The sequence below is a fragment of the Larus michahellis genome, chromosome 5, assembly GCF_964199755.1.
Source record: "Larus michahellis chromosome 5, bLarMic1.1, whole genome shotgun sequence".
Lineage (NCBI taxonomy): Eukaryota > Metazoa > Chordata > Aves > Charadriiformes > Laridae > Larus > Larus michahellis.
Window position 1 is genome coordinate 24,148,774 of NC_133900.1, and position 25,672 is coordinate 24,174,445.

At 40.8% G+C, this 25,672-nt stretch overlaps 1 protein-coding gene across 4 annotated transcripts in view; it reads right to left on the minus strand.

Annotated features, from left to right (window-relative positions):
* ARHGAP24 (Rho GTPase activating protein 24) overlaps positions 1-25,672 on the minus strand; it is a 224,789-nt gene that overhangs the window by 178,496 nt on the left and 20,621 nt on the right. For 3 of the 4 annotated variants that reach the window (XM_074589169.1, XM_074589165.1, XM_074589166.1), the window contains exon 2: positions 5,958-6,157. In XM_074589169.1, the coding sequence (XP_074445270.1) occupies positions 5,958-6,137 (180 nt within the window). In that variant the 5' untranslated portion in view covers positions 6,138-6,157. The remainder of the gene's footprint in view (positions 1-5,957; positions 6,158-25,672) is intronic. The other variant, XM_074589170.1, reaches the window with a different exon arrangement.

Sequence of the window (25,672 nt, forward strand, 5' to 3'; positions counted from 1 at the left end):
ACCACTGTAGCAGTTCACTATGTGAGAAAGAGCAGGCTATAGGTTGCCGGTTGCCATGCCAGGTCATATCCATTTCTGTCTCGCATAGAAAAAACCCATGAGATTCTGCTGCTCACATCAGACAGGATACAACTCTTCTTGCCTCATCTGCAACTCAAGCAGTGATAGAGTTAAGAAGTTAATTTTCAGTTTAAAACATGAGACACCTTATGTTCAGTGGACGGAGATCAAGAATGATCGTAAAGGAAAAAAAAAATGCATTTGTCGTAAACAGAAAGGTATGTTACACAGAGGCTTCTCTTCCTTCAACTAAGCATTTCAAGAAACAGGAAATATCATTACACCAGGAACACATGGCTAACCCCAAATCTGCTTCTATTTTGCATGACGTGCAAAACTGCAATGAGCAGTACCTTACTTTAGTGAGCTTATGCAAGCTTAAAAGCCATGAAGGGAAAGAAAATAAAGCGGAGATCACACGCCAGCCTGCCCAATGACAGTAGGATAGCAAGAACAACCAGGCCATGACTGCGCCAAGCTCAGTGCAATCCAGCTGCTCTGCTGCAACCTGCAGTGCGAGCTTACCCAACAACAAGCACCGCACGAGCAGAAGTTATTGGAAGGGGCGCACATCAGTCACAAGAAGGCTCCATTCAGACACCTGAAAAACGAGACCACTATTTCTCGCCTATTTTGTTGTTTTGGGGTTTTTTTTTTAGACAAAGTTTAGCAAGATCAGCTGGAAGCCTTTTATCAGGGCTACTCCAGAGCAAATTACTGTTTCAGGAGGTTGCTGGCAGCTGACTGCCTTTGCAGAACACCATCTCATTTGACTTCTTTAAAACTTCATATAAGGCGTGTTGGACATCCTTCCATTCCACTGCATTCACATAAACTGTTTAAGGTGTGCTTTCTGATGGATTTTTTGTGGAGGCTTTTTATTTGTTTTCTTTTAAGCTCTGTAGTTACCACCCTCAAAAAAATGTATCCAATAACCAATAATAGAAAGCCTTTCTAGTAAATCCTTTTGTTACTGGCAAACATCACTCTTGATCTCAAGAAAATCCTATATGATTTCATCCAGCATATTGAGTTTCCAGTGAAGTTCCTGAGAAACACGCTTTCTCTATCAACCCACATTTCTTGTGACACCTGCATAATTGTATTTGACTAATTTCTCTCAGAGTTTGCAACAGGTTCTAGGTAACTCAGTATCTAGGTAACTCAGTTCACCCAGTAGCACATGTCCATCTGAAGACCATTTCTGTTTCCTAGACTAATAGCAAGTGTTTTACCTAGAAATGAAAAAAAAATAAAAATAATAAAAAATCACCAGTGGTCTGGACACTCCCTGCTGTTTTTACATCAAGTCCCAGAATTTGCTCCATGAAAGGTGGAGTTTTGAGCAAGATCCATGAAGCCAAGCGTGGGGAGACCTAGTGCTTCACATCCTCCCCTACGCAAGAGTGAGGGGGCTGCTCTTACAAGTCAATGTGATATCTACTGAGAAGCTGTTTCACTTGCTATGCTGCACTTCAGTACTTACACAAAAGCTAGTTCTTGTGGCTTTCCAAAGACAAGGATCAGAGTGAATAATACCCTAATCTCCCTTAACTGAAAATCTTCTAGGCAACAAGGAGAGATGGCCATTTCTTGTGATGCAGTTCTAAAATGCACGTACAATTAGTTTTTTCCCTCCACCCAGAAATGTTATCCATTCCCTTTTAACTTGTAAAAAAGCACGATGCTCAATTCTTAGTCACAGTCAATACTAATACTGAAAGATTTCCCCTACTGACAGTCCAAGTTTCAAATTATGTAATTATCATATTAATTTCTATTTAACACATTCATTAGAAGCTTTATTTTAATTTAAAAACGCAACTGAAATTTGTCATGTTTCCTATTAATGTCGTTAAATGGATTTTTCTGTGAAGGAAATTTTTACACAAATTGAATTAAATGGGAAGCACATATCTTGCCAGAAAGCAATACTTCAAGATATATTGTACATCAGAGACAGACCTTCCCTTACAAATGGTGACCTGTACTTAAGATTCCAGCTGCCATTTACTCAGTTTCAATCAAAGACCGATTCAAATTCTACATTTAAGATTCACACCTCAGCATGCAAATCTGCTGTCCCTTCCCAGGGTTTGTCTAAGATCTTGTGAGCCACTGAATGCTGTTTAGCATTACTTATGCTAAACAGTTAAGAGCTTTACAAGATCTAGAGGATAAAAACTGCACGTCAAAATGTTCAGGACAGTATATAAACTGAAACAACAGACCATCATCTGCGTTCAGGCATATACCAACAAGTACTTCTTGAAGGCTCGTTCATAGATCTTTAACATCTCTCTACACACCTCAAATTCAAGTCCATAAACCAAGTTGAGTGGCAACGACATTGGATAAGCACCTAAGCCTAAAACACTGTTCTGACTGGATGAACTTGCCTATTCTTGCTCATTTACAACCTCATATCAGTGATGCTCCAACCGTACAGGTTACGTAGCTTTGCTCCCACAAATTCACTTCCGCAGTAACACCAGGAGAGTGTGACAGCAAACCTGGAACAATGAAGTGATACTTGGAAGCTCTCTCCTGCTGCTCAAAAAACCACAGAAAATGCATGCTGTCTCACTGAGAAGGCACTGACTTCCTCCTCCCATCTTCAGTTAAGACCATGCCAACCCCGACACAGCTGGAGTAGTTAGCCATAGGCAGAGAAGAAAGCAAGGAATACGTTTTCATGAGCTGCATTTATACAACAGCTGTACTGTGAAACAGAGAATGCTAAATGCTTATTTCTTTCAGCTGTGCACATTTCAAGCTTGGATAGCTGACCTTCAGATTTAGCATAATACTAGCTCTCTAAAGCACAACGGGCTGCCAGGAATAAGGTGACTCACCAAGATAGTAAAAAAAAAATTAACAAGGCTAAATACAGTATCACTTCCAAGAAGTAAAAATTATGCAGAATTATCAGAAATCAGATTTTATTTCTTCCTATGGCTTGCTTACTTATTGCTTTGTCTTCTGGAATTTACTAGATTACTGCTATCCTTACACGCATCTTCGGTAAACAGAAATGCCGTCTTCACCAGATCCCCTGAGACATTTCAAGGATATCAGAGCAAAAGATAGCTGCTATTCTTACTGATAAAACATTACAATGGAAAGATTCTTATGTTTGATGATGATAAAGAATCAATGACAATTCACTGTCCTTGACTATAAGACTAACAGCTGTGTACTGCTTTTTCTTCTGTTGTTGTTCACTAGCTCTGCGTGCCTGTAGGCATCTGACACAGGTTGGCAGAGACATTTCCCCACGCTCACACTGATAGTTAATGACTTTTAAATTTAATAGTTTCACACCAAGGAGATGTACACATATTGACTAAAGCATATGTGGTAGTAATCTATATTACTAGCAGGAAATGGGCATGCTTCAGGAATTCCAAAGCATTTACTGACAGTTTAGACACAAGACAGTATTTCTTTTCTTTACTCCCATTATACATAGTCATTTGTAGAATAAAGTCTGACAGCTAATAGTATTCTTCTGAAATTCACTTCCATTCACATTACCATCCCTTTCTGGTACAGACTGGACAGAACCCAAGCCCAAAATGTTAAGCAGACTGGTGCTCAGGACACCTGCTGAATTCACACCAGAAACTGGATTCTGCTTTTCTCTAATTTGCATCAAGGCTATGAACATAAACCCACTGGTTTGTCTTGTCCTCTCCTGCTATAGTTCTCCCACCTTCTATAAATAAATATATACAAGGTGTGCAATTAGAGCATCCCTCAGGATGAGTAATCACCGCTTTCTACCTCCTTCCAAACACAACCAAATGGCAGGCAAAATAAAAACTACAGTCTCATTTGGAAAAAACCACCTCATTAACTCTCTTCCATTATATTATTGTCTAAAAGAATTATTGTACAATTGTACATTGTACAAACTGTACAATCCAGTGGTGAATAAACAGGTATTTATCCTAAATACAGATCCAATACTACATGGCTAATATAACAGAATACTGCTTGCCATTTCCTAAGGATTCACTGAAAAGTCATGGTATCAGTGGAGTTCTTTGCTTTAGCTCTCCACGGTAAGAACAATGGGGTTCCCATAAGATCACAGTGATTATCTTTTCAAAGTTAATGCAGCAAACCCTTCAATGTAGTTAAATGGGGAAAAAACATTTCTATACATGGCATTGAACGTGGGACATTATTTCAGGAACTGACACTTGTGCAGTATGCTTCAGAAACATTCCAAAGCTATACCAAGGTGAAATACTGACTGATCCTAATTTGGACAGGCCCATTCATTTTTCAAACCTATTGGCATATTTAAGTTACACTTCTGTTGGCACTCCTGCCCTCCCACTTTGTATCTCTAGGTGTCTTTATGAATTTACTTGAGACTTAGGTGGAAACTCAAACAAACTTCTAGTTATTTAATCAACTGCTACCTAACCTATCAAAGGTAACAGAAGATCAGAATCACCACCTCCATTTCACAAAAGGGAAGCAGCAAAGACAATAGGATGTTCTGAAGTCATCCCACGGGTCAGTGGCAGACAGACAAGATGATAATTTGGGCTCCATAGTGCTGTACAAAGCTCCATGCAATGCAGCATTGTGTCACCTCTCAAAAAGCAATGAAGTCCTTGCACACAAACATACTGGCAGATGTCAAGTGCGAGGAAGCAGGGTTGTATTCTGGAAGCACAGGCTCTGGCCCATAAACATTTCTGTTTTGATGGCTGCTTTTTTACACTCTTGATTAACAAAATATATATACTGAAAGATATATTTGATTTGCCAGAAATTATTAGCTATTTCATATTCAAAGTAGTCATACTAACATATAATTTGTAAATATGCAATGTGTTATTTAATTAACCTATATTATGTGGGATAATTTTAACGGCAAACAGCTACCAAGGCTGTGAAATTGGTTCTTAGAAATTAACTCATACAAGAATCTTCTTTGGGAACAACTCAAGACTGAATGGTTTTTCTTAACGTGCACCATAAAGCAAGTTGTAAATTTTGACAAAGTATCATGACCTGTTCCATACAGGAAGCTAGATTAGATGGACTTTACATCTCTGAGAACTGCCGGTGAAATTCCACATGAAGGTACACCATCAAAAATTTAGTAGGCATAAAAACCAAGTGCATTTATATTTTAATATCTGCACAGAGGTAACTCACAGATGTCAGAGCTTTTTCTGGAGTCACAAGCATCTAGGAAATGATTAACACACAGGATTGTCATACTCCTGTAGGTGCTAGCACAAGATCTCTCTTAACTTGTTATCACAGAGGCTCAGGCCTGACCTGACTGGAGAGGCACCATTATTTACTCTTATGGCACTCCAGAGATAGGCAGCCCTAAAGCATGCTGGTGAGAAAGCTAAATAAATAGGAAAATAGATGAGCATTAAGGAGCAGTAAATCACCACAACAGAGCCAGGCAGCAGACAGCAGTCTGTTCCACGTTACAGATGGCAACGTATTCAGGCTACAGTCTTACAAGATTTCCTTTTTGGGAAGACACAAAGCAGGGATACTCCACATTTTAAACAGCAGAAAAATAAGCAGTACCTTTTCAAATAGAGATTATTCATCTGCCTCAGTCAAGCCCATCTGACTGACTTTTGCTACTTGAACTTCATGTACACTTCACTCCCTTTAAAATGCTGCAATAAGAAAACCTGACCTGGAAAAGGAAGTTTTAGAAAGAAGCCTGATGGGGAAGTCACACAAACTGCCAAGGCCTGACTCAGTTTTGTGTTCATTGTAATCAAAATCCCAAGTTGTACTGAGTCAATGACGGAGATGGTGAGGTTTGGTTCTTTAAATACCAGACAATTCTGCTTGCATTACCATTAACCTCACCTCCCATCCTATCTCCCCCTTTCACTTACCAAGGGCTTGGCTTCATCTTCATCTTTGAAATAGTAAAGCTGGTCACCCTTGAGAACGAACCAGCGTGTGTGCCAGGTCTTGACGAAGCCTCCTTGCTTCCGCAGCCACCCACACTTAATGGCACTGTGCCGCCCTTGGCTTGGCGGGGGAGTCTCTGCAGAGCCATTGTGTTCTTCCATACTGGAACTGCGCAACTCTGCTGTTGGGAAAACAAGAGGAAAAGGTAAAATAATTAGATTATTATCGAGGCAGTAACTTGCTCCTTTCAAGACAGCTGGAAAAGAAACATGTCCTGACTACAAGTGTGCTAGAAAAGCATTTACCATCTGCCTATTTTCATACTAGCACCCCATCAGCTGAGAGAATATTACTCGCCGATACGAGACAATAATAATAATGAACTGAGTTGCTAAAAAGCAGGCAAGAGGCAAAAGTTTTGTTCAAGCACAGCGTAAGATATTTTAACCAGCACTGAGGAAGACATCAGCTGTTTCTTGAGGTGAGTTCTGCTGGATTACAGGCAGTAACACAAAATGAATTTACAGTACGTCTTCAGACTAAGGACAGCAGTATGCTTCTCACTACTGGACCTCCACATTTACTATTTCTTGACAGGCTTCAGGCTTTCAGGGAACATTAAAGAAGCCCCTGCTTCTCCAGAGCTTAATATGCCCCACCAGACAAACAGGCTTTTTTTGGTTTGGTTTATTTTACTAAAGTCCATTTAATGGAATGGTGACAGTAAATACAGGAAAAGCCACGTATCCCCTCATACAAGCAATCCCCTGACTGAAGTGGGTGTGTGTACAGCCATGCTTATTACAGATGCTTTGCTAATCATGCAGAATTTTGGTGCCTTAATTCAAGGCATGAGAAGCATGTCAAAACCAGAGCTAAAGCGTGGAATTAAACTTGACAAAGTTTCATGTGGCTTTTTGGCCTTGTTGAAACTATACTTTTTAACCAACTCTGGACAGTCAGGAATATACCTGATGGATTTTATACCTACGATCATGCAGTCATGCGCTTAACCTTCATGGTCAAAAGGCTCTTCCTGATCCCCTATTAAGTCTAGAGCTCAAACTCCAGATTTTGAGTTGCAAGTTCTGATATTTTCAGTTGAAATACAAGTCAAACCGAGACGTACATGTGCCACAGAGTGTATACCTAAACAGAATAAAATGTGACTATAACCACAAACACAGCAGTGTGCAAAATTAACGATGAAATTGCACTGTCTGTAAGTGCTTGAAGAACAACATGTTTCTTTTCTTTCTAGACTACCACTGGCAGCCTTTCTTGCCTAGTCAGGACTTGCACAGCTGTTATGGCCTGGGAAAGATGGCTTCATAGGTAATGTATTTATTGTTTCAAAACATCAGGGTGGGAAAAGAATAAAACATTCCAGACGTTGCAGGCAGGAGACATCTCTGACTAAGAACATCTAGACCAAAGCTTCTTGTTCTGACTTTGGCAAAGAGATTGGTGAGCCCAAGCCTGGCACTCCTGTTCTGGTCCCCTATACAGCAACAATACTGTTACTGAACATAGTAACAGACATCAGCATTGCAAAGGTATGTGCTCCGCTTCTAAGGTAGATTAGAAACAGAGATACACATTCATTTGATAAATGGGACCATTCCTCTGACAATTTATACAAGTACTTTGTCTGGATAGTGTTACATCATTGTAAAGTAAATTGCAATATAATCAAGCAAGAATAAATAAATAGATAAATAGATTCCAGTCAGGAGTGGTTTTCAGCCCATTTTTCCTTTGGTTCCTTTCTTCTTACTGTTCACAATTATCCCCCTTTCTAACAGCTTCTCCAGCTGTGATCTCTGCTGTGCGTTTACACTTTTGCTTTTAATATCAGCACACAGTCTGTTATCACGTCCCTACTTTGGGATGGATCCTGGAATCCAACCTCCGTGACTAAAACTCTTAACTGCCCTGTGCCACTGAAGTTAGTGGGCCGCAACACGAGCACAGTGGTTTCATTGCAAAGTACAAATTGCAGGATCAAAACTTAAATCACTTGGTATTCTACTCAGAAAAAGGAAAAGAGACTCTTCCTCCTACCTCTTTAGGGTTCACCTAGAGTCACCCGGAACACTTGAACTCTTACATTTACTTGAGCAAAGTGTCCCTGCAAAACATACAAACGTCCCTGCAAAACATACAAACGTCCCTGGCTCCTGGGAGAGCGGACAAAGATTTTTTTTTTTGTGCCTGGGTTACAATTACATCCTAACCAGAACGAACCAGCTGATAAAACCCTCAGACAACACAGGGTTTCTGTGAGAGTTATATACCATCAGAGTACACAATCTGAACGCTGCTGCTCTGGGGCTGCAGAGTATATTAGATGTTGCAGTGATTTTCTGAACTGAACCGTGCCTCCTTCCAACCTGGAGCTGCAAATGGAGATTCAGTGACCACTAGAAAAATTAATAGCTTGCTTTCTCAGTGCCTTGTTCATAAATGTCTGCTCACACTTCAAGGTGGTCTGGGCTCTTGTAATATTGTTCGTTCACTTTGCACTGTAATAATTAACTATGAATGCAACAAAGCAGTGGCCAAGCAGCCTCTGAAACCCCTACAGCTTTATCCCTGGATGCCCAACCTCTCTCACTGGTTACCTTAGCTCTTTAGGAGGAGGAAGACAGGTTAAGTGAAACTGTTTGCAATAAGCAACAATCAGATAATCTCCAAGAAGCAACTTTATCCATACACGGTAGGCTTTGTTGTACCCTACCTCCACTTACCACTGCGTGTGGTGAAAACGCATCAGGAATGAGGACAGACTTATCTGTCCTATATGAGATCATTCTCTCCAAAAGGAAATGCACCCAACTCATAGCTGGCATTGTTTGAATACAAGCAGAAATCTCTTGGATGCTGCTGTTTTTTGGATGGGCCAAAGTAGATGCCAAGAAGCAGCACTCCAACTCGCATCCTTAGAAACTGAATTAGCAAATATTTTAAGGAAATTTAAGGAAACCATTGTAAACAGCAGATATGTTATTGCAACTGAAAAAAAGTAAGGAACAAAACCATGAGCCATCCGGCTCCTTGCTGCACAACCGCAGAAACTCACGGTGCTCAGCTTCAGCTAACCTGATCAGTTTATCTCTGCTGCTTGGGCCAACCTCAAGGCAGTAACAAAGGAAGAGTTTAAATACAGTAATTACGGGTGTCAAGGACACTCGGTCTCTATTACACTTGGACCACAAACAAGAATCTAAGTACCAAAGTCAAAAGCAATTAACTACTTGGATGAAAGGCTATTTTTAATTTCATTCCACAAAGTCACATATTGCTGGTGTTCACACCAGTGTACAAACTAAGTATTCGGATTTTGGCTAGCCAGGGAAAACGTTAATTGATCTACACCTCTTTGTCTGGTAAAATTCATATCTTAAACTACTTCTGCAATGCTAAAACAAATGAGGTGTAGGAGAGATGACATTCTACTGCTCCCAAGTCCTCGCAGGCAAGTTTAAGATCTCCTTTAAAGCAGTAGTATATCCTTGGACACTTTCTGTACAGAACAGTTGTACTATTTCATTTATTTGTGATTTAATTCTCTTCAGCAATTAAAATTTCAGCCACCTAACTTGTTTTTGTTCAGAGGAATTATATTTAGTTGTAAGATTAAGTTTATTTGTTGTTTTCCATCTCTCCTTCCCTTTCAGAATCTGCCTCCTACAAACCAGACTCGGAATCAGAAATTCCAGCAGCTGGTTCATTTTCACTGGTTGTTTTTACAGCTGTTTCAACATCAAGATCATAAAAATAAATTGCAGGAATATCAGGGTGCTGGCACCGATGCAGAGAACAGCGAGGTGCAAACAGTATGTAAATAACACATGACAAAGTGTGGAATTACATCAACATACTCCAAGTCCTCTTGCTCTCATGAGACAAGGCAGAAAGCCATGCATTTTCAAGCACTAAATGAGCATATTCCTCAAAGCCATCTTCTGAACGGGAAGCACGACTTGTACTTGCTGCCAGAGTCAACTCTACTGACTTGGCCACCCTCCAGTTTAGGTAATGACCAGAACTGAACAAACGCTACACGGTCTATTCGTTCGGGGCTGGCTGCGGGCTAACTCTCCTGAGCTTGTCTGGACATTGGGAGTGCAAAGTAAACAAAATGAGAAATGTTCCCTGACACATCTCCCAGTCCACAGAGCCCATCTCCATCTACCCCTGCTGGCCCCAATCCAACTTTTTTCTGCTCCCATAAGGGCACCTGCCTCTCTCACTAGTCTGTCTCAAAGGCAAATAACTGCACTTACATTCTCCTCGCCAATGTGGAAAGGTTGTGCCGGTCCCACACACAGAAAGCAGGGAAGCGTTTCTCCTCAGCTACCACTCACTCGATACTTGAAATATGCAATTGGGCAGCTCCCCCAGATCGCAGCACCTTGCCAGGAAATACTCAGAGAAAGTCATTAAAGCACAGCAAATCCAGTTACAATGAACAGTTACAGGATTGCACCAAGATGACCCATTTGGCTAGAAAACCTGATGGTCTGCAGTATGTTTTTATTCTCACTGAAGTTTCTCATGGCCCAGATAGCACATTTCAAGCATGCAAAACACCATCAGCGTGCACTTCCAGCAATCCTTCTTCATCTTTGCTGTTGCTCAGATGCTGTCAGCCTAGCATAAAATGGATAGAGATGAGAAGCCACCGAAGCGCCTGCCCCAGAACCGTACTCTTCCAGCCTCTCGCAAGCTCTAATCCCCTTGCTCTCCCAAAAGGGCAAGCAATGCAACACTGCATGGAGATGACTTCTCCACGTCAGACACATTAACAGATATCCAGTAAAAGGCTGCAAAATTGCAGCAACAATTGACTTGGTCATTGATCAACATATCTGCCAAATAAATGCACACACATATATACATATGCAAAATTCATAAAAATCTTTGTGACACAATAATTCTACACAAAATTAGATGACCTCAATACTGCAACACTTACATGAAGAGAGGTAATTCACTTTCCAAGTGACGTCTAGTTTTGGGTTCCTTCCTACTTATTTCCCATGACCTATATAGAGCATAAGTGCCTAAAAGTTTAAGGTTATCAGTATATTTCAGATATGGAGTGCTGCCTCTGACCAGTGAGTTTCCTTTTGAATTTTCCTGATTTAGTCTGGCTGAGTAACAACTTTGTAAAATCACTTAGTATGTGAAGACATTGCCTGCATTTATTTTACTTGTAATATGTCTCAAGACACCTAAACATCTGCCACAATACAGGCATGCGCTTGTGTTCCACTGCTGCAGGAAGCAAAAGATTTGCCTATTTCTCACCATCCGGGTGCTTCAAATCAGTTGCTACTCATCTGTTGTGTCAACAGGATACTGCACATGCAAGGAAAAAACAGGTCAAAAAGGTAAGAAAATACTTTAAAAAAGAGTTGACTTTCTGCTAGTGCTTAGCAACCATTTTTACAAGATGCACATTGCAAGGAGCATGTCTCAAGTTCTGTCACTGCAAGAACATATTTTAAAGCATTTCAGTCTCGTTCTTTTCCAAAAGTTGCAGCAGTGCACTTGCCAGTAGCTTTCCTCCACAAACAGACATTATACTTTTATCTAGAAGGTTTTCTGAGACATCTGAGAAACTTTTTGTACTACTGGCAGTAAAACTCCTAATCACAGATACATCTGGCTGTTCTGCATTCCCCACTCTCATTTTTGTCCTATTAGGGACAGCCTGAAGATATTTTGCTTGAAAGAATTTCACTTCCAAGGCCTAAATAATTACTACTTAGGCAATAAAAAAAATTGTGAGAGGTGTTAGCAGCAGCCAGACTGTAGAAGGCCTGTTCCACTGCAGCTATGGGAAGGACTTCCGTTACTTTTCAATGCATTTTGGGATCAGTTCCAAAACCAAGACCCAATAATCTTGCCAGAAAATTGAGGTCTTGGTCAAATATAACTCTTTAGTACATGGCTTGCATTTCGATGCCAGAACCATCCTACAGATATTCCTAAAGTAGCCAAACTTTTACAAGCCTGTTTGCTCACAGGAATTCAAGCACAGATATAAACAGCCCAAGTAAAATGGGACTAGAGAATTTATAAAGAACATAAGAAGGTATTCAATTTCTTGTGAATTACAATAGAAATTAGTTAACAAATTCTGCCAGGCACCTTTGAAAATATCAGCTTTTGTGTGTGCATATTTATCTTCTGTGGTTGTGACTAGTTTTAGTACATGTGCACAGTTTAAACCCTATAGATGAGGTCTGGACACTAGTTCCCTTTCCCCCACCATAATCCCACAGTACCGGCTGCATTTGTCCCAGTTTGAATCTGCCCATGGTCTAGGGTCACTGATGGGCATCAGACCTACCTTTTAGGAATCATGTAACAAACTAGCCTCTCGAAAAACTTCTGCTCTATTATGTTTGGGACAGCACTAAGCCCAAGCTGGCAGATGGGAGGCTGAAGTGTGCCAGACACTTTGCAATTGCTCTTGAAATAGCATCAATAGTAGTGCCTCTGTACTTAGTGTGGTCTTTGGTACGAAACGCTGGCGGATGGGGGGACTGCAGGGTCAGAACCTCTTGCCTCCCCTTTGTCCTTTCCGCAGTCAGCAATGAGTGGAGCTCAGATTTAGTCCTAAACACATCATTCTCTACTTGCTAGAACTTACTTCTTCCCCATATAGCAACAAAATCATATTGGCTTCCTTGGTAAAGATAGCTGGGTAATTAAGTATTTCAAAGAGTCCCTCGTACCTGTCAGCTACTGCTATGTAAAGCAAAGCAACTGCAGCAGTTCTGTGACAATAGCATCATGCTGTCAAATCAGTATTTTGGGTAATTATCATAGGTTAACTTTTGCCACTTTTGCCGTCAGGTCCTATTCTGTTTAAATCCATGCAGCAGCTTTCAGACAAACCCTTTCTTGTCCTTGCACTACTACAGCTACTGTTGTGGTAGCAGGAGGCATGAGGAAGTTGCACAGCTAAGAGCACTCTGTCCATTACAGACTCTCTTTTAACACCTAGAAATGACATTTTGTTCTCTCCATCACTTCCTAATCCCACTAACTTTTCTGAGTCGAGACGGACTCCACCTGTAGAAGACTCATGTAACAGACATTTACACATAATCTGTCTGGCTATCTTTTGTCAAGTGCAGATATACCATGTCTAATGTAGCAGCGATTACAAAATGTCACACCACAAAAATGCATTTTGAAGGCTTAAGGAGCAACTTACAAGGATAACACTGTCACTGTTCCCATTTGTATGTTCCTTATTATGTACATATGTCCTCGGCTTTTTCCTCACACGGCAGCACACAGTTGCAAGACAAGGTTGCTGCTACCAGTGTGATTGGAAAACTGAAGGTGTGAATAGAATGCAGTCATTTCTCATCCTCCAGGTTTCTACCCGGGTTCCCACTTCACGTGTCTTATTCTGTAAAACTGTCAATGCTAGAGAAAAATTGACAGATGGACCGCTCAGTGGAAATTAACAGATGGACCAGAATTTTGTCATAACTAAAGCAATGTTGTGTAAGGATGCTGTACTACAGATGTGTTTTCCATTGCTGGGGGTCCTGCTCAGTTTGCTGCCTCTGCACGTTTCTGGGTAACATGAGGTCTGTGTTATAAAATCAGCAGGACCAGTACTGCTGTTAAAAGACACCAGGTTTTGGAAGTTAAAAGGGGTTCATTAGTTGAATTATGCATAGTCACTGTATTTGGAAAAAATAAAATTATTTCCCCCAAATAGTTTAATATTCCTCAAATACTTTCCTTCCTGAATACGTTTAGGTAGGAGAGTTCAGTACAGCTCTCAAAAGCAGTGCATGGTAATTCAGTCGTGTGATGTTCTCTGTAATGGCAGCCATATGACTCGCATCCAGTGCAGTGATCAACAGCCGTACGTCTCCAGTATGCTACAGGACCCTAGAAATGCAGGATGCTTTCCAGACCCTCTTCTTCCAGACCTCAGGGGCAACGAGAAAGCCTTCTGTAGGTAAGTCAGTGACAAAAGGAAGACTAGGGAAAGTGTGGGCCCACTCAGGAAGCAAACAGGAGACCTGGTGTCACCCAGGACATGGGACAAGGCTGAGCTACTCAACGACCTTTTTGCCTCAGCTTTCACCAGCAGGCGCTCTAGCCACACCACCCAAGTCACAGAAGGCTAAAACAGAAGGCAGGGACTGGGAGAGCGAGGAACCGCCCACTGTAGGAGGAGACCAGGTTTAAGAGCAGCTGAGGAACCTGAAGGTGCACAAGTTCATGAGACCTGATGAGATTCATCCACGGGTCCCGAGGGAATTGGCGGATGAAGTGCTAAGCCCCTATCCATCATGTTTGAGAAGTTGTGGCAGTCCGGTGAAGTTCCCACTGACTGGAAAAGGGGAAACATAGCCCCCACTTTCAAAAAGGGAAAAAAGGAAAATCTGGGGAACTAAAGGCCAGTCAGTCTCACCCCTGTGCCAGCATGGCTTCACTAAGTGTAAATTGTGCCTAAAAAATTTGGTGGTCTTCTATGATAGTGTTACAGCATTGGTGGATAAGGGAAGACATAAGAAGGGCATGGACCTGGTGGAGTGAGTCCAGAGGAGGGCCACAAACATGAACAGAGGGCTGGAGCACCTCTCCTACGAAGACAGGCTGAGAGAGCTGGGGTGGTTCAGCCTAGAGAAAAGAAGGCTCCAGGGAGACCTTACAGCAGCTTTCCAGTATCTGAAGGGGGCCTACAAAAAAGCTGGCGAGGGACCTTTTACAAGGGCATGTAGCGATAGGATGGTGGGTAGCAATTTTAAACTGGAAGAGGGTAGATTTAATCAAGAAGAAATTCTTTACTCTGAGGGTGGTGAGACAGTGGAAGACATTGCTCAAGTTGTGGAAGTGTCCAAGACGAGGCTGGATGGGGCTTTGAGCAGCCTGGTTAAGTGGGAGGTGTCCCTGTCCATGGCAGGGGGGTTGGAACTAGATGATCGTTAAGGACCCTTCCGACTCTATGATTCTATGATTCTAAATTGCATACAGCAGAAAATCAGCTGTAACTATTTGTAGAAACATACAAAACTACAGACAAGACAGAAAAGAGCCTCTAGCAGCTGAAGGGTCAAGTGATGCAAGATGGACAAAGGATGCAGAACTGTTGGCAAGCCTCACAAGCTGAAATATTGGGCAGCGAAAAGGTCAGGGAGCAAGTCAAAAGCAGCATCTGGAACAGCAAAAAGATATTCCAACTCCCAGATGTCTCTCCCAACCAATGGGTTATGCTGCCTCTGAATATCTGACACTGAAAAACCTCAAACCCTGTTTACAGCTTCATACTTTACATGGAGAAACTGATTGTAAGGACAGCTTAAATTCCCACATGTGAGTAGTGAATACTTCAGCACTTACTGGCTTCACTTACAAAAGAATTGATTAAGAGCTGTGTCCAAGCATGATCTCAACAGATGATCTCTCAAAGTATAAAAATAATCTCTGGCACTACTCTTTGTTCTCAAAGACTGATGGCAAAAGGCATCTGAGTACAGATGTCAGCAGCTCTCTGACAGTGAATCACTGAGAATGGAACGAGGCTGCATGCTCTTTTAGGAAATCCAAAACAACAGGACTTTCCATGTTGACTGATTCACAGCAGTTCAGGCCTTCCACATTCCTTGTAAAATTGACCAAGAGAATTAAGATGTTACAAGTTACATTCACTAAGTATGCTGACAGTTGGGAAAAATACATTTTACACGGCAGCAAAACCCTCTTCCCAAACCTGCTGCAGTTCTTCTAAATCAAAGGAGCACACTGGTTCCGCAAAAAGGGTTTGTGGTTGCTGGAGAGTGGCAGGAAGGAAGAGGAACATTTGCTGCCTGCACTTCAAATTCATCTCTTGCTCAGAGCAAATACAACCCCAGCATAGTCCCAGCTCTGGCAACAAGAGGCTAGTACAGCAAGTACTGGCTGGCGACATCTCTCCTGATACCCAGATGTTCAGAGCAGGAGGAACCTTATTTCTGGGTGCCTCCGTAGAAGTCACAGTGGAAAAAAAAGGAAGATTTGACCCACCTCAACCCACCCCATAATTACCTTTTAAGTCTTACATTAGTTCACATTTGATAAACAGAAGTCTGTGGACTTATTTTTAACGTATTTACTATGAACATCTCATGTGAGATGACTTCCTTCTGCTTTATTAAGTAAAATGTAACGTGTTTCCTTTTCAGTTCAAAGAAGTTCAAGTAACAGCAGTATTTGGTATTCTGCTGAGACATCCTCTGAAGTACACATCTCATGCTTGGAAATGTGTTCCCCAGAAGGACCACGGCATCACTGGAATGCGTGCTTGGGAGCATCCCGCCCCAGTGTCTCAGAGGAACTGGCAGAATTACCACGTCCATTTCTCACCCTCTCCGGAGGCACACAGACAGTGCAGCACCTGGGGGCAACTGTAAATGGCATGTATGTTCATGTTACACACGTACCGTACGCATCCCAAAGAGCGTATGGATAGTAAACAGGTAGGCACGTACTGTACACAGGTAGTGAGCACCCACCCAGCTCCAGGGAGTATCTTGGCACCGTCCCAACTGAAATAAACACGGGCAAGTCAAAACTAAAGCCTCAGACTTGGCACACTTATGGGTGTATCTGCTTCCATTCCTACTAAACTCAGCACCAGAGCCAAGATTTGTGTCCTCTCTGCGTGCCAACCCCAGCAGGACCTGAACTTAAAATAGACCTACTTTTAAACAGAAATCAGTATAGTTTTAATGCTGTTCAGAAATGTTTTATATAAATGGTAATTGCCTCTGTACTTAAAAACATTAACCATACTGACATAAATTTCCATGTTAGAATACTGGAGACAATATAGACAAAATTTTTAAAAGCAGATGTGTGTCTTTCCATAGAAAAGGCCAACTCAAAACAAGCACCATTACTTTGTAGTTGACATTTCCATCTTCTGCCCAGGAAAAGCATTAATTTTACTTCTGGAATTAACATTTCACTTTTTTAAAACCAAGTTTGCATCAGAAAAATAGAGTCCACAGTCCTTCCTGTGTATTTCAGAAAGAAAGAGTGAGTATGTTATGCTATTTAAATTGTTTTAGTAAATGAAAAATTATGCTATAATACACCATTAAAGGCATTGTGGCACTGCCCTTTCCAGTAAAGCTCTAAGCGAATACTGTCCCCAAATTCCTAAGCCAGAACCAAGACACTACCCCTTGACTCTGAAATTAATTCATATGGAGGAAGAGTAGAAACTCATGTGGTCCTTATCCTTCAAAACGTCAATCTGTGCATGGATGCTAACACCTACTTTTCCAGCTTTTACTGAAGGAACAATTAAAGCCAGAGATGCAACTCTCCACTGTACTGTACGCACAGTCTTCAGGCCTGTTACTATAACCCACAGTTAAAAGATGAACACACCTTCTTTAAAAACATTCGGTGTTCATGTGTGTCTTACTGGTCATTACATAAAACGCCCTTGAAATCCGTGCAACAGAGTGTAACTGCATGCTGCCACAGTGGGCAGCCTCCCTCCTCACACTTGACTTCTATGTGAATTGAGTGAGAAGCAGAACTAAAGTCAAGAGTACTTCAGCAAGTAACTGGTTATCTTCAGCGACCTCAAAGCTAGCTAAAACCATGTAAACATCTTTTTCTGGCATTGCTCCACCAAAAAAAAAAAAAGAAAAAAAGAAAAAGAAAAAGTGAAAACCAAGTTAAGTTATTCACCTAGTAAAGGATTCAGAAACAGGAGACATGCACATGTTACTTACCTACATGAAACTTAAGGTAAACATTTCTTGGGTTTTTTTTACTTTAAAAAAAGGACCAGCTAATAGCAAAGCAACATCAGTCACTCTCCAGGTTTTAAGTAGGCTACAAAAAGAGAGATAGTTGCATTAGCTAGGACTAACACTTCAGAGAAACAGCCACAAAAGCAGAAGCGAAATAATCCAAAGATGGCAGGTCCTGAATCTTGCAGTCACTTTGAAGCTGTGCTAAGCATGTGCAGGTCCACAGAGTTCAATTTATTCAGCACCTACTTAAAGAGAGGAAAGGTATCCTGAGAATATAAATTCCTCCTCCTATGAATGACAGAGCTCATTAACAGCATAAAATAATGCTAAGAACAAACCAGCAAGATCTACCTTCTCTTATTAACTCCCTTTACAGGAAGGAGAGTCTGTGTTTATGTAAGTCACAATCTGCAGAGCAGAACATCAGCATGCCCAAGGGAAAGCAGGTTATCACCTACGTTCAGAGGTTGTTACTATTTCACATTACTGTAGCCAAAGCAACAGAGAAGCTTCGCCAGCCTCCCCCCCAAAATAGCCCATCTCTCTGTATGGACATCATTGGTCTGCACTGTTGCTTTCTTGAGTATTTTTTTTTTTTTTTCTTCTCCCCATTTGAATGGCTGTGATTTCACAAGTCTGGAACTGCTGCCTTGGACAAATACACCTTGAAACATGAACCCCACGAACAGATTTCTCTGGTTTGTGGTGAAAGTGGAAAAACCCCCTCATTGTTGAGGCTTCTCTTTTTACAAAGCTGAACAGGCAGAATTCACTTCAGTGTCACCACTCATCTTAGCTGAGCTCATCCCCTACAGCATGAGGTCTGAAGGAGTGTACATGGACCTGGGTCTGGGTCATCTCTGTAGCATTACCAGAAAGATACAGCACTATATTAAACAAAGCATGTTTCTTCCTCACTAACACAGACCTCCTTTTCCTCACACCTATACTTACAACACTTGGTGCTTAATTCTGAAGTGTTTTCAGCACTAGCTCTGAAAACAATGCTAGCTTATCTCCAAAATACACATTTGCTTCTTGTGACGATATGCTACTCATCACATTTCAGGTTTTTTTTTTTCCATCTTTCAAAAATTTGCTGACTGCAACAAATCAACAGGGAAAGAAACACATTAAGATAACTCTTGAATGATATTAGCTTCTTGGGGAGTTGCTGAAAGCCACCAGTCATCATGCTAACCCATCAAGATGCTTGGAGATCAAGTTACATAAGTAAGATAAGTTGCGCCCCTAATGTCAAGACAGTCTCTGTAAATTACCTACTAGTTTGCCCAGCTAGCTAGTAACGCTGTGTCATCCCCACCCCCAGCTTTCCTCCAAATTACATCCTCAATCGTGACTGAATAAAACTCCCATTTTACAGCACATCATCAGAAGCAATAAATGGCAGGACAGGAGAGAGTAACCACGATCACATGGATATTACAGATACAAGTTAGCAGCAGAAAACAGTCATTGACTTGCTAAGCAAGCATGGCTTCAGGACTAGGATGACCAGGCTGATCTGCTCATTTTACTGTGCTAATGGCTTCAGCAGTGCTGTTGGCTGAGGTCCTTGCCTCTGTGGTAGCACGGGGTTAGCTTGCTCCTGACTAGCAGGAAAGCGCGTTCTTGGTCTCAATGCAGATCGCTCTTCGTTTTGCACCTCAAGTGGAAAAGCAGTTTCACGCAACATGGCAAACAGATGTTCCTCTCCCAATGACTCTCCTTTTGGCTCTTAAAGCTTCATGCCTTTGCTGACACCAGTCCTTTAAGTATTGTCATCATGCGATGAGAAACCACAACAGTTCTGTGATACATACAATCAGCCAGCCAATGTTAATCAGCAAACAACATAGAATAATAAAGTCAAGAAGGAAATTCAACAGAAAGGCCTTCCTACACGTAGGACACCACTTCCACAATAGAATGAACAGGGCATTCCCAGCCTAATAAACTCACCGAAAGCTGGGAGGCCCGTAACAATAAAAATTAAGGAAGCTTGATCAGAAATCAAATGGTATGAACAAGTATTCATATTTTTAAAGGATAGAAAATAGAATTGCACTGACCTAATTCATACTCCAATCCAGGACTTGAATAGACAAAAAGATGGAGAACAGTAACAGAAATATAATGTAATGTAGCTCCTTGCACTTAAATGTCAGGTATATCTTCTACACACTATTGTCCTCATAAAGAGAGATGTCAGGATTCCCAAGTGCTATTTTACAAGAATTCCTACCCATCTTATTAATCTCTTATTTTTAGTTGAAATGTTTATTTTCCTTCTTGCATTTCATGCAATCTGTACATGGTAGTTACCATATCCAGTTTCAAGTTTTGTTCAAGGACCAGTTCACCCTCATGTTCTTGCAGTTTTTGGTCTTCCAGGAGTTTCAGTAGCCCTGAGTAATGCATATGTAAATATTCTTATCTTTCTCTTCTTTTGGGGGGTTACAGGTTAAGAAAAAAAAAGGACAAAATTTCCCTCTGTCATGTACAGCAGACGTTAAAATAGTAATTTCAAAAATATTTATTTTTAGAAAGAAGTAAAGGACACCTTTTTTCCCTCACTTGTAGCCTTCAGGTTATCTATAACCTGTACCAACATCATCCTGCATTTCAAACATAAGTTTAAATCAGTGCCTCACAAATGCAGGCAGCTCTCTACTTGAGGATTTATTTTTGCAGAATAAGGCGCATTCTGGAAAGTATGAATTACGCGACTTGACTGCAAAGAGAAATACAGCAATCGGCGCCACAGTTTATCCCACATGCAAGCCAGTGCAGCAGAGCTGGGTAAAAGCTACAACTGCAACTTTTGTTATTTTAAAACTATCAGTTAAGTACAGTGTTTCCTAAGGAATTACACTTACAACCAACCTCCAGAACAGACACTGCAGAAAAGCCAATGTAAGGCAATTAAATTAATGCATTCTTCTAGTAACTTCATACTTGATTTCCCTTTTGTTTGCGTCTGCAACCCTAACTACACCCTTTCGTTTTCATCTACTCTTGATGAGATAATGATTTTAAATTTAACTCTGTTCTTCCAAGTTGGAAAGTAAAATTTCTAGATATCAACTCCATAGGAAGTAATTTTTTGCTCAAAAGTTGTCTGTTTTCTATCAGCTTGATTCATCACTTACCTAAATTTAGGAACAAAGTTTAATTAGAAAAGATACAGGCAGAATACAATTTTTCAACATATCTTCTAAAAGACACAATGGTTCACAAGACAGTATTTCAACCTTAGAAAAAACAGATTAGCCATTGTAAATAATGGATGACATTGCAGCAACGATTGGGTTTTCTAGAAAACAAAAAGAACTCCGTACTTTGGGAGTTTGCAGAACAGATGCCCTGATTATTGTCTTGTGACTCGAGTTCTCTTTTTATATTAGTTCTGGAAAAGCTTTTCTAATTCTTCACTTTTTTGTTTTCAATTATTCCCAAGCCCTTTGTCTTTTAGAAGACATAAGACTGCTGGTGCCGCTTCAGAACTGTTAAGCGTAAACAGCAAGATTCATCAAGAGCTAAGTCAAACCATGGCTGACCTGATGACTTCAGCATTGGCTCATTGCAGCCCTCTAGGCTCAGGCTACACCAAAGAGATATGGACCATAACCTATAAATAGATAAAAGCAGCTAGAACTTGGAAATCTTTTTGTTTTACACAAATAGAGGAACAGCTTCAATTTGATGCTTTCACTCACAAAGTACTTGCAGTTATATTTCATCAGGAACAAAAATATGTTTCCGGCATTCCAGCTCTCTGCTAAATTAGTTGCAGATGATGAAGGCTTTCTTCCAAACATATGGAAGACAACGCAGCTAAAATCTCAGCTAGGCCTTGAAAGATCCTATACATAAAGCATTAAGCTTTCTACAACGCACAGGGAATCCAGGCGGTAACTACTATGATTTCATCTCATAGTGTTATTTAGGATGATATTACGAGACAGAAATGTTAAAAGAAAGTAATAAAAGCCTTTTATGTACCCTCAAATAAAGTCAGATGTTCATGTGTCATGTATCTGAACAACCTCTGCTTTCAATGGAAGCCTGATCTCCACTTCAAAGGGAGGAAATTAGACAAAAGGGGAAGGAATGTACACCTCTCCGTACTGGCAGCCCCAGGAAACCCAAGACCAAAGGACTAAATCCATCACTTTCCCAACATGTCCAAGACAGACCAAAGTCTACCAGATACTTAACCGAGAGAGAAACTGAAAGCACAAATGCTTGCAGTCCTCAGTCTCAGCCACCAGTATATAAACCTCGCTGATTTTATTATTTGAATAGTCACAGCATAGAAAGAACATTTCTGTACGTCCATTGCTAATATAACTTCAGGTTATCTCTGTGAAAAGAAGCCATTTGCTCCACCATGCGTAGGTGGCTTTGTTCTTTTAATTGGTGTTGCAGGCAGCAAACACAGGTTTAACCAGGGTATATGTTTAGCTTCCTCAATGTTTAGTTTGTCCTTGAATATTAACATAATGTTGACTGAATCCAAAACATTAAAAGCACACACTTAAATCCCAGCTTCCCAGGTTTTATCCTCATTCTGAAAATATTTCTACACATCAGGAGTTATTTAATGGTGAACAAATTCTGCTTCCAAAGCTCCAGTTTTTGGTACATAGTTTGATAGGAATTAGTTTAATCTCCAAGCTCTGTAGTAAGTAGTTTTGACACTTGGGAGTAGGATGGAAATTTTTCATGTGATACCTTTCTCTAGTACTTGTTGATTATTCAGAAAAATTGTCTATCCACGCTACAAGTTGATGCTTTAGTCTCTGCACATGATATGTCTGAAGATTCTCCAAAGGAGCAGCTATTTCTGGCTTAAATGCCACAAAAAAAAAAAATTGTGGCTAGCCTGAAAGTTCAACCACTACCACTGCATTTCCAAGCACACACACACTTTGGTGTTCAAGGAGTGTCAAATATTTCTTATCAGACATATATATACACACTTCACTGGAACTATTCACATTAGTAAAACACGTAATATGGCTAGCATCACTGACCTAGCCATACAGATATCCTGTTCACATTGGTACAGATTCTGTATAGCTACTGAAGAAGTTGCAGACGTTTATTTCCAAAATCTTTCAGTCCTGGTACTGTTGAAAACTTAATCTGTGCATTGCTAACTTCTCTTCCTTTTCATGCAACTCCAATTGCAAGACAGATCAATTCAGCAAATTCAGCTTCAATAAAACTCACCATTTCCATTTTATTTTTTTTTTTTTTTTAGATTTTGCCTATGCAGGGAATGTGGGTTCTTGCAACTATTTCTATTAAGGACGTGTTCAAAAATAAATCTGCTATGAAGAAGGCAAGTACAACCAGCATTGTCTGGCTTCAGAAGAAGAAAACCGCATGAGTTGTACTACAGGTGAAATTTTCACTTACGGTCAAAACGTTATTGCTTTACATCACTGATTCTGGGATACTCTTTTTAAACAGACACATGAACTTTATAACATTCCTTGGTCTATAAAGCAGATGCAAACTACAACTTACAAATGCATTAAAAAGCACTGTTCAGCCCTACAGACTTTGCAATGGATAAAATAAAAAAGGAACAATAAGATCAGGGATGATGGTAGTGTCAGATGGTGCCAGAAACCGTACTTTAAAATGGCACATCTAACAAGTAACATCTTCAGGTTGGGCAGATCAGGATGCATTCAGCAAATAAGTTCGATAATTAATTGGTCCAGTACACAGAGTCACAGAACGGCAGGGGTTGTAAGGGACCTCTAGAGATCATCTAGTTCAAGCCCCCTGCCAAAGCAGGTTCACCTAGACCACGTTGCACAGGATTGTGTCCAGGCAGGTTTTGACTATCTCCAGAGAAGGAGACTCCACAACTGCTCTGGGCAGCCTGTTCCAGTTCTCTGCCACCTTCAAAGTAAAGAAGTTTTTTTCCTTTTGTTCAGACAGAACTTCCTGTGTTCCAGTTTGTGCCCATTGTCTCTTGTCCTGTCGCTGGGCACCACTGAAAAGAGTCTGGTCCCATCTTCTTGACACCCGCCCTTTAGATATTTATAAGCACTGATGAGATCCCCTCTCAGTCCTCTCTTCTCCAGGCTAAACAGACCCAGGCCTCTCAGCCTTTCCTCATAAGAGATGCTCCAGGCCCTGATCATCTTTGTAGCCCTCTGCTGGACTCTCTCCAGTAGTTCCTTGTCTTTCTTCAACTGAGGAGCCCATATTAATGTTACTGTTTATGCTGGAAATACAGTTTAGTTAATCTATGACTTGTTTCATTCCTACATTTTAGATAAATTAATTTTCATAAGGAACTGGTATGAATCAAAACAAGGTCAATCATTTCATGATTGGCATTCATTCTCGGTTTGCCCCCCTACCGAATTTATAGGTCAAATGACGAATTACAAACAAGTATTCGTAGCTACCCTAGCTTGCAACCACACAAGCTGCTTTACTGGTTGGCAAGACAGGGAAATACTGGTATCCATTCCTGGCAAAAATCTTAGAGAGTCTTAGAGAGACAAGTTCTTGAGACACACCACCTCTTTGATCTTGAAATTCCTCTCCCCGCCCCCCCTGCCCAGTAACAAGTTAAGGACCTGGCTAATCTTTCACCAAAACTGAGCAGATGAGATTCTTTTCAGCATCTGGGCATCCAAAGTCCTATACAGCCCATATTTTTCAAAATTATTAATTACTGTGACTGGCTAAGGAATACAGTCAGTTTTAAAGCTAAATGCAAGATATGTAGAGCTAAATTGCCAAGAGAACTACTTCTACTTAATTTTCATCACTATCATCAGATCACTGTAGATTGCACCAAAGTCATCCCTAAGGATGACACCAGCTGAGGTTTTCTTTTGGTAGAATGGGACAAGATCCAGTAAGCAGTTTTACTTTAAAAAAAAAAATCTCACATGACTTTTACTGCTACTCACTGAGCAAATAATTGAAAAATTTCACTTGCAACAATTCACATCGTTCTTTAAAGCTTGTTGAACAACCTATAAAGCTTTTCATTTTGAATAACTAACATGAATGGGAAAGAGGCCTGGGTTCATTTTCTGGATCAAAAAAACTGCAGGTGGAGGAGTGTGTATGTTAAAACCATTGATTTTAAGCCATCTCCTTTCCCCCTGCCCTCTCCTTAAACAGGACTTTTGTAAACTTACCTCAATCTATTTTCTTCTGCTCAAAATTGGCTTCGTAAATATTTTGAACAAGCAAAATACATTCCCAGGAATTTACTAGGCAATGATTTAGTTACGACTACTTTTATCCAGCTCAGTCACACAGCTTTTCCTGCACAAACACCCGTGTCAGTGATCCAAGCATAACACTGGCACAGCTGTGCAGCTGTGTTGAGCCTTTAACAGCTCTACACCTGGTTCAACAGTTGAGAAATATAAGGGAGGTAGGGCAAAGGCAGTCATGAAAAGCTCCACTTGCCTCTCTCAAATGGCAGCGGAGAAGCTAAAACCAGCCCCCACCTACTGCCCCTCCCCTTTCTAAACAGATCTGTACACTGCAAAGAACAATATAAGAAAATGCTCCTGTTCATACTACACAGTTCATTTGTCACAAGAAGGGTAATGAGCTAAGAATGCGCATTTTCAGCGACAAAAAGAGACGTGTCCACTGTACCAAGAGGGCATTTTGATTTGCTGGTCCTGTAACAAGACTGACAATATCTACCGCAGCCATGGGTACACGGATCTTTGCAGAAAATGGTGCAAGAGAGGTCCACATCAGAGTATTTTGTAAAGGAGTTTTCACTGAAAAACAATGCACAGGAGGAGGAGAAGTCATCACACAAAGCAGTACAGCCATAACCTCCCCAACCCTGAAACATTTACCAACTATTTTGTAGGAGTCTGAAAAAG